At 52.4% G+C, this 9,562-nt stretch overlaps 1 protein-coding gene across 1 annotated transcript; it reads right to left on the minus strand.

Annotated features, from left to right (window-relative positions):
- Positions 1-442: 442 nt before the first annotated feature.
- Positions 443-2,188, minus strand: Hn (phenylalanine hydroxylase). The gene has a single exon (XM_003746623.1). It carries the CDS (start codon positions 2,132-2,134, stop codon positions 722-724), a length of 1,413 nt encoding a protein of 470 aa, XP_003746671.1. The 5' UTR covers positions 2,135-2,188; the 3' UTR covers positions 443-721.
- Between the last annotated feature and the right edge of the window lie 7,374 nt (positions 2,189-9,562).

Genomic DNA, 9,562 nt, shown 5'->3' on the forward strand with positions numbered 1-9,562 from the left:
GGTTCGCTAAAAGTACCTAGTTGAGCCTCTGTGGGCTCCTTATCAGACACAAAAGAAAACAAGGATGCTCGATCACTTAGGCGAAACTAATGAATTTGTTTCACGCGCAAGCACTGCACGAAGAAACTAAGTGGCTCGGGAGCAACGTGGGGGCACCATACAATGGATGCGATCGCCTCGGCCTAGAATGTATCAATGACCCTCGAAGGAGTCCATATGGGTCACGTTTCTACGGCACCCGTATAAGTCCGGCTGGGATTATCGGGATCCGCAACAAGTAAACACGCGAAGTGTTATACCGTCTCCGACTGAATCGCTCGAGCGGAATGGGGGTAGGGGAAAGGGGAAGTTTCGTATCGACTATGAGCAAGTAGAGAAAAAATCGACCAGCGATTGAATGTAGGCTGCGATGGACATGAGGAGATGGAGACAGCGTCCGTGGTAGTTGACCTCCTTTTTATTGTAATATATCAGCGTCGTGACTGAGATGGCACGCGAGATGAATTCGAAACCGATCCCTGTAAACTAATCCGGAAACAGGGAAGATAGAGAGTGGAATGTTTTTATCAATGGTCGCCCCGACTGCGCCAACAAGTCGTCGCGTCGAGTTCGTTTTGATAAAAAGTGAGACGGGGCCACGAAGCTCCGTCGGGGAGCGGCACGGGGGAGAATAGGCAAAATCAACGAGCTCCCCCCGATTCCCCTCCATCGACGAACGGGCTCACGTCTGAAGTTTTTTCAGCGCACTTTTCAGCAACGACATCTCCACACCGAGGTCGCTCGCCAAGACTTGGAGTTGATGAATGCTATCTAGCACTTCGATCTGTTGGGTATACGGATTGTAGTGGACATCAAACGGTCTCGGTATAGACAACGCGTACTCTCGCATCTTCTGCTGAGCTTGCTGAAAGCTCTCCGCCACGAAGTACACAGGTTGATATTGCGTTATGGGATATTTTTGGTTGCCGGTGGCCGCGGGGTCGAAGGTTCGCACCTCAGGCTTGTCGCTGAGGCAATAGTCGAGCTCCCCGAACGACGAGAGCAGTCCCGCCCCGTAGGCTTTGAGCTCGCCGTCCTGGCGACACAGACCGAACTCCACGGTGAACCAGTAGCAGGTGGCGAGTTTCTCGATGTACTCGTCTGGGGCTCCCAGGGAGGCAAGACCGATTTCCTGCGAAAACCGAGCGAAATCTGGATCCGCGAACAGGGGTGCGTGGCCGAGCAATTCGTGGCAGACGTCCGGTTCCGGTGTGTAGAACGGTGTCGTGTGGTGTCGGATATATTGCGTCGAATGGAAGACACGGAAGGCTAGACCAGCCAGGAAATCCCGCGATGACAAGAGTCCGGCGACAGGACGTAACGAGAAGCCGGTGGCCTTTTTCAAAAACCTCGAAATGTCTTCCAGCTGTGGGATGTTGTCCTCTCGGTAACCGCAATGCTCGACCATCAGCGGCATGATGTGATTGTGTTCCCGGCAGGCATGGGTTGGATATTTCTTTGTGAGTTCACGGTACACGATCCTCCAGGTTTCGACTTCCCTCTCGTTATACACGACCCGCGGAATTTCCTGACCGTGCTTGTAGTTGAACGCGATGTCGGCCACTTCCTTCCTACGGGCCCGGTAGACTTCATCGGTGAAACCGGGATGGTCGGCGCTCAGCTCACTTCCGTAGGATAGGATGTGGTTAGCAAAGAGATCCAAATCCTCGATTCTTCGCGGGAACCAGGGGACTTCGTCGGAGAGTTGTCGGGAGATTTTCTCTCGGGTGCAGAGGGTCACGTGTTCGGCTCCCTCTTTAATCTTCTCGATGCAGGATTTGAGGTCGCCCCCACTGGATGTGTCGAAGTTGACGATGAACTCGTAGGCATCTTTGATTTTCTGAGAGCTCCGAGACTCGATGTGTTGGAGATTTACGTTGTTGTCCGTGAAGATCTGCAACGTTTTCGCGAGCTGGCCGACACCTTCCCTGATGGTGAAAACAAGCGAGTTGCTCGCTTGCGATGTGCGACGTTCCTTGATGTAACCCTTCGAAACCCGTTCGGGGAGTGGGTCCTCGTTCGTATGGGCTTCCTTGGTGCCGTTCTGGGCTTTCGAAAACCCGTGGGTAGAGTCCTTGCTGACCGCGGTCGGCATGATTTCCTCAAGCACAGTGCTGGACAATAATGAGCGACGCCGACGCTTGTGCTTTTCTTCATTCGAGATTTCCCTCTCTAGCCATTATCAGAATCACCTCCGATGTCTCTCCCGAGAAAGACGAAAGGCCAGGGAATGGAAGAGACAGAGAGAAATTGAATAAAGGAAGATCTATTCGTTAGGAGATGGCTATCGCGTTGAGGCTGGCAGCCGCGGCAGCGACTAATTGCGAGAGGTGCCAGCTGTCACGCAAGGAGTACGTGTCGAGCTATGAGTCAGGCGTCACTCCAGACTCGCAGCAGACAGGCGAATGAGGTTCGAGTTTGGCGCACGGCCAAACATCCGTCACGACGCTCGTCCCGCTATCGTCTAGATCTCCAGACTGTTTGCTGGACTCGTTCGCGAATGATCTGAAAGTATTGGGAATTCAGGAAACCAGGGCGTTTTTTCTACTTGAGAACAATTCTTCACAGCAGTGGTCAATCGAGGTGATTATTGGCTTGGTGAATGAGATCATCACGCAGCTCTCCTAGCCAGGTCTGGGTCCTCGCGAAGCTTCACGCTCCAAATGCGGGTAATTGGGCGCAGATAAGAGTCCAAAGAAACGGTCTCCTACGTTCATGAGCCCTTGTAAACAATGATATCAGCGGAGAAGCATGAGAGCATGGCTTTCCAAGCGTGAAACCTGGTTTCCCCGGTCTTCTAGCTCCCCCGACCGAGAAGGGTAAACAAGACCCGCTCCGGAAAACCATCCCCCGATCTTCTTTTTCGTTCTGGAAAATCCAATCTTGCATTCTTCCACCATCTGCGCACTCGCATCGCGGTTTTCGCCCCGATCGGGGTTTGTAATTTTGATTTATGATTCCTAGATGTACTCGAGGGATGTTTCTCCCTCATAAGCATCACCTATTCGGTTTCCATCACCATGTGGCGAAGAGACCCCGAAGCCGAACCGGTCTCTGACAACCTACCACCGATGATCTGCGGCAGACTCTTATCGGATTTGCCTCCGCTCTCCCTTGGGAAGTTGCCGGGATCTCCTATTAGCCATGGAGTTTATCTTGTCCTCGTGTTCGCCGCTTCAGCTGGACTCGAGTCCGCTCATAGCAGCGATCGTCAGATACCGCGGGAGGATCCTTTCAATTACCCTTTGAGGGGATAGCAGGTTCCCGGAACAAAGTTCGCGCGACACTAAGTTCCAATCACTCCTCTCCGCTAGCCATGACGCGCGACCATCCATAGGCGTACCTGGAGCGGGAAGAGCGAGCGCCGGAATACTCCCGGGGGCTCGCTCTGATCGCTCTAAAACAATTCAAAGTACATGTAATGGGGTTAGAGCGATTGATGAATATTCCCCGTTGGCGATATCTGGACGATTAGTTTAAAATGGTGCGCGATCCCCTCTCGACCCTGACGCAACGACACATCATGCTAATCGAGTTTTTCTGAAGCGTATCGTGGTCAAGTTCACAGATCTTCCGAGATAGTATTTATCAGTCTCTTCCCGCTGACGACATTCGCCGTAAATGCGCTGAGCGATCGAGTAACCGACGTGCGAGGCCACGGTCCAATATACTTCGACGCTCCTCTCTTCGCGATACGCTCGAACATTACCCCATCTAATAGCCGAGCTTCCGGTGTCTACCGCTGCAGCTACGCTTCCTCAACAGCAGGTATCGCTCCTTGTTCCAGCGCCAACAACGCAACGCGGGCGCTTGAAGGCTCTCGAAGACTCCATGGGTCCCTCTGTTGAATCGAGGACACGATCCATCGGAGGAGGAATCACTATTCCTCGAGTCGGCGCAGTCGGGTTCAGGCGCTAACCGCCGGCTCGGATTCGTGAACATGTCTATGGAATCGGTCCGACAACTCGAAGACAAACCGGTTGTGCCGCGTCCCATCAGTAGATTGAGATGTCCAGTCTGAGCCAGCCCCGGCGTCGCCGGACTTCAATGTCTCGGCGAATGCTTTCTATCAGATCGATGCTACGCCTCCGCCCTTACGCTTCCGCTCGTCCAGCTCCTCCGTCATCAGTCCGCTCTCCAGGCTGCGGAGTCCTGGAGAGAAATATAAATTCTTCCAAAACTTACCGTGAATCTCCGAAGAAAAGCCCCTTTCCAACAGGAGCCGCCCTTCGAGGCTGTTCAAAGGATTGGAGCCTCCGTCTAAAACACGGCCGCCTCTAATGCAAGGTCCAGATCCGAATCGTAAACGAGAAAAACCTCCCAATGGTGACCCAGGCTTCCTATAGGTTGGGGTTCGAAATAGCGACCCGCTCCTATGCTTCCGGATGCGTGACGTCTCCTGAGCGAGACGATTCAATTCTAACTCGCGATTTGAACTAGCTTTCTGCGACCGAAATGATTCACTGCAGCCTCCATATCGGACCATGGAGAGTCGCAGCTCGCCCCCTATAGAATAAAGCGGTAATGTCGGTCCGTACCGTACCGAAAATCGGAGTTATCAGCGTGTGAAAGGACTTCAAGTTGCTTCGTTACGATGCAGAATCATTCCTGCGTAAGAAGCAATTTTTCACTCGCTAAATCGCATCGTTCTCAAGTTTTTCCGAAAAACCAGCAAGTTTTTCTCCGGTGTTTGCTGGATGTGCCTCCTCTCCACTAGCTCTCTCTACATGATGCTTCGACCTTTCCACCAAGGCGCGATTCGAAGGACGACGCAGCTGCCTTCTAAGCTAGCATGATCGGGGTGATCAGAGGATCGAGGGTACCAAAGGATTTTATTCCTGCCAGCCTCGGGGGCTCATCGTCTTCCAGAGCTTGCGTGTCAGCATCGCATAAGTTTCATGTTCCTTCGCATTCTATCATGTTCTTCCGCATCCCATCATATTATTCCGAGTCGGGCGCTCGGAATGATGGGATGCTACGAAATCGAACCCAATGCTTTCAAGTCTAAGTAAGTGTCTCTAGTAACTGTCGTTCATAATTCTGTAGTGTATCCGATAGATGATGCCCATATATTCCACCTGTTTTCATTTTTCCCGCTGCATAGCAGCGATGGGAGAGTCCGACTCTGCGTCCTTGTATCTTCTCCAACTCCAATCGGAGTTCCTCAGATTCCGTTGCGAACGACTTTGACAAAAAGAACGTTGAGACTCACGCGCGGACTGCGCACATTCTTCAAGAGATTAAGCGACAAGGACGAGGAATCTAAGCAAGAGGTTGTCCGTGATCTGTGCTTTCTGTCGACAACTCTCGACAAATTCGATTGGGGCTCCGAGAGCAGTCTTTAATAATTCATCATAACACTAGCAGATTTTTCAACGAGGGCCACGTCTCGCGGGGATAATTTTGGCGCGGCTCCAATAATCCATTCTTCCTCCGGGCCCTACATTGAATCAGGGCGTAATTAGTTGAGACAATACTTGGATCCGGGATCGCTTCTGATTCAAATTATTCATCGTATTGAGTTATTTTCCGAACGGCATGCCTCGGCTCATCTGATTCTCCGGGAACTTTGCTGGGATTGGAGACTTCCCATGGGCGATTTGGTTTTTCCGCTTATCGCATCAGATTGATCGAGTGAAACAGCCGTATCTGATTCCCTTTGGAGGACAGGGCGGTCGTCGTCCCGACAGACACCGGGACGATTGAGGGCCGAGACGGATTGTCCTCAAAGTTTCGGGCTAGTTTTTGAGTTTTGTGTCTGTGACGGACGGTCCCTGAATTCACAGAATGCGAACGACTTGACGAGCGTTGTACGCAAACTGCTCTGAATCCTTGTTCGCGCGTCAATCTACATGTCTCGGTCCCGTTTCAAAGTCATTGCTCCGAGACCGCGGCCTTCGAGCTTTCAACCGCACGCCATCGACATCTCGATGGTCGAAAGCCTATCGGATTCGGGAAAATCGAGGGAAATGTGAGTATGAAGAGATCTTCGACTCTCTTTTGGGTCGACCTTTGGGAGAAGAGACGATTGCTACGGCTAGAGCTATAATATGTTGTGAGATTCCGATACAAAAGCTGTCGGCCGGAGATTGCGACTGTTCCGACGGAGGGAAAGCGGCGGCGCCGCGGGGAGCTTTCAGGCCTCGGTGAGCTCCGGTTTAAATAATCGACGATTTTCTCGCTCATGTCTCAGGCTATGCCAGCCAGCAAAACCATGTCGGATTGTTCAAGCACGATCCCTCCAAGAAGAAGAGAGAGTGAGCAATTATGCTGCCGCGAAGACGCGTACCTCAGCAGTGAGACGGCGCCCTTCTCGCGTTCCTGCTTGTGGAAAGGAAAATTCATCGCAGACCTGATCGGGGAGCGGTACAAGCTCACTCTTGATTGGGAAGCCGTCGCGACGTCGAGTACACAATCGGGATGGAGATCGTTAAAACAATCGTTCATTCATCCATGAGCATGCTCTGAGATTTCACTCCCTTGTAAGGGTCTCGGGTCCCGGATGGTTCCAATTCCGCCTCGCGAGCTCAAAGTGGGTCAAAACATTCCGCGATCCTAATGTCCCGATAAGAATGGAGGACGGGCTCGACCCGGTAGCAAGATACATGAGCGCTACGCTCCGAACCGTTTACTTTTATCACCCTAAGCTGAGCATCAAGCTGCTGACCAAGCTACTCCGAATATAGCAGCGGATAATAAACAGATAATAATAAAACAGAGGGCAACTCCACTCATCTACGATAGCAATAGCTCTTACTCGCCTCGGATCTCGGCAATAGGATTGCGGCCCGGGATTCGCGCTTTGACGAGCCGAATTCGGAGCCGACTTTCAAAATTATTAGAGCCTCGAACGACGCCGTTATCGGCTGAATCTGATCACGCGCCCGCGACTCATAAAAACTTAGTATGTGCTACGGACAGCATTGACCTCGTTACATTATGGGAATGGAGAGAATAGGGTGTGAAATTTCATTCGATCTAAGTCCGTGGAGTGAAGCCGAGGCCGTAGACCTAGTTGAATAAAATGAGCTAGCTCAACCGGGCTGGTATTGCTATGTAGTTTTATCTCCATTCCTGATCTGCATGAAGATATGAGGGGGAAGGCTTTCCTTCACAGCCCACCATCGGCGCACAATCATTCTGTCGTAGCGAGCAGATGTCCTACTGCCGCAGAATGATTCCCGCGATGCATGGACATATCATCACGGCGATTTGTACGAGTTTGGGCCAACGAGATTCTAGGCCTGAAGCGATTCGCTTGCGGCTATCATTTCATTTGCGGAATGGAATGAGGAATATTATCAAGTCGCTCCGTGTGGCAAAATCTCCTGAGCGAACAGTCGGGCGCGAGCCTTCAGTTCGTTCTCGATCAGGCTGTCTGGGCAGATTGTCATTTCGTCATTTAGCTGATTCGGAGATTGGGCTCACTTCTGCCTGGGACACTCACTCGACGGGGGAAAGGCCGGTGGAGCGGCGAACGACTTCCTCCATTGACGAGGGATCGGCTGGGAAGCAAAAAACGCCGACCCGATGCCCGTTCTGCACTCAGACGCACCCAGCAAATATGGTCCGGAATCGTGCGAGAAAGACAGAGCGTGCCAACGTGTCGACCAACGTCGTGCCGCGTGCGATTGAGGCCATTCGTCCTGAGGGCCGAACCTTCAAGGAACTATCTGAGCAGTATTCGATTCCTGTTCGCTATTCGGAAAGATTTTTCAAGGTCTATAACGGGCGGGCCGACGGGTTAGGTAACGAGGAGCGAAGGCAGTTTTCTAACGCGAAGCGAGGAGCGGAGCTCGCGGTCAACATAGAGAGGGCGTTGGATATCTACTTGTCGGATTGACTCCTGTAGAAGCGGGAAGCTGGCTCCACGGGCCGCCGAGCCCCTTTGATGCGATTATCCGTCCCCATGGTGCTCGCAAGAAATGACCGGATCTGACTGATTTCACTCCTCCTTCAGAGGGAGTCCAAGTATGTAGGCCCGAGCCCCGGGAGCAACCAGTTCGTCGAGAGCCATATCCCCCGACGGAGCTGATGTCTCAAACTTCTTCGACTCGCTTGCCAAGCTCCACGAGATCTATCGCTTCGGATCTGGTGATGTATGGAGCATGGACGAAACCGGCATCGTATCGGAATCAATTCAGGAACCAGACAGAGTCGTTTCGCGGAGAGGTTTCGAGCGAATTGGGATGGGACGAGGCGCTCGTATCACTCGCCGTAGCCGTTTCGGCAACTGGGAACGGAGTTCCACCATTCTTCGTGTTTCCGAGGATTCATTCTCCGAGGAGCTCTCGCACAACGAATTGGTCGCGCTTATCCTCCAGGCAACATTTTGTTCGCCATGCAAAACCTTCCGTTCCGCGTCTATGCCCGCTGCTCCTACATAGCCACCCGTCTCACCTACCATAGGACGCCCTCGACTTTCTCCATGATGACGGCTGGCGTAGTGGCCCTCTAATTCCCTTCTCATGGCAGCCACGAGCTACCACCATCGGATAGATCGGTTTATGGATCTCTGAAGAAATTCTCCTACACGTCTATCGACTCGCGGAGGAGGAAGCATCCGGGAGCAACGCTCAAGATCTACGACGTCCCAGGAATCTTATCCCTTGCATCGGACAATCATTTTTCCATTTCAAGAATGCACACGCATCAGAGCCCTGACCACGGAAGCAAACCGACATAATACTGACAGCTCGCAGCCTCGCTCCGTCCCAGAACTTCAACGTCGACAGCCAACCCGGGGAGGAGGAGGAGATGAGAAGATTCCGCGCCTCTGCAATGATTTCGGAATTGGAGTCAGCAGTGGGCAGAGCTAGGAAAAATCGTGGTCCTCGGATCCGGAGCCCGCGAGTGTCTATGGATCTGGATTCCCGTGGGACTCGACGCCCTAAGCCCACTTTGTCGAACGACGGTCGAAATAGAGACTGTAGGCTGGCAAAGAGTCGTCTGAGTGATTAAATCAAGCGTCTCAGTGCGGAGTTTACGATTCGGAGTGACATCGACAATCCCCCTCTCCGGGAAAGAAAAACCCGGCGACGTATGTACCTTTGTTGTTTCCGAGAGAGAGCCGTCTGATCGAGCTTTCGAGATGTCCTGCGGAGGACGGATTTCCCATCCCGTGTTCAAAAGGCTTTCCATCACCATTCAGGCTCTCCGATGGCACAGATGCCAAAGTCAAACACGCGCATCTGGGAGGTATAGATGGGAAAGTCCACTCGAGCCCGGAACTCGGAGGAGCAAGCGTCCGAGGCGTTCGATACCGGCGCTTTGAAGGAGCCTCGACTAAGAATCCAAATTTATGTCCTGACTTTGGAGATTCCTCTCTGGTACTTCCTGTGTTCGAATTGTTGCTCGGACCTGATCGTTCGGCGGTTGCCGGAAGTGGACACTTGCCTTAGAATCATGGACGTTCGAGGAGGCTTCGTCCAAGTGCCCCAATACTTGTTTCCAAGAATCCCACCGGAGACTATCTGAGCGTAATTCACTCTCATTAGTGTTTCCTCCCATTCCAGACCTCGTA

The sequence above is a fragment of the Galendromus occidentalis genome, unplaced genomic scaffold (assembly GCF_000255335.2).
Source record: "Galendromus occidentalis unplaced genomic scaffold, Mocc_1.1 scf7180000077500, whole genome shotgun sequence".
Taxonomy (NCBI): Eukaryota; Metazoa; Arthropoda; class Arachnida; order Mesostigmata; family Phytoseiidae; genus Galendromus; species Galendromus occidentalis.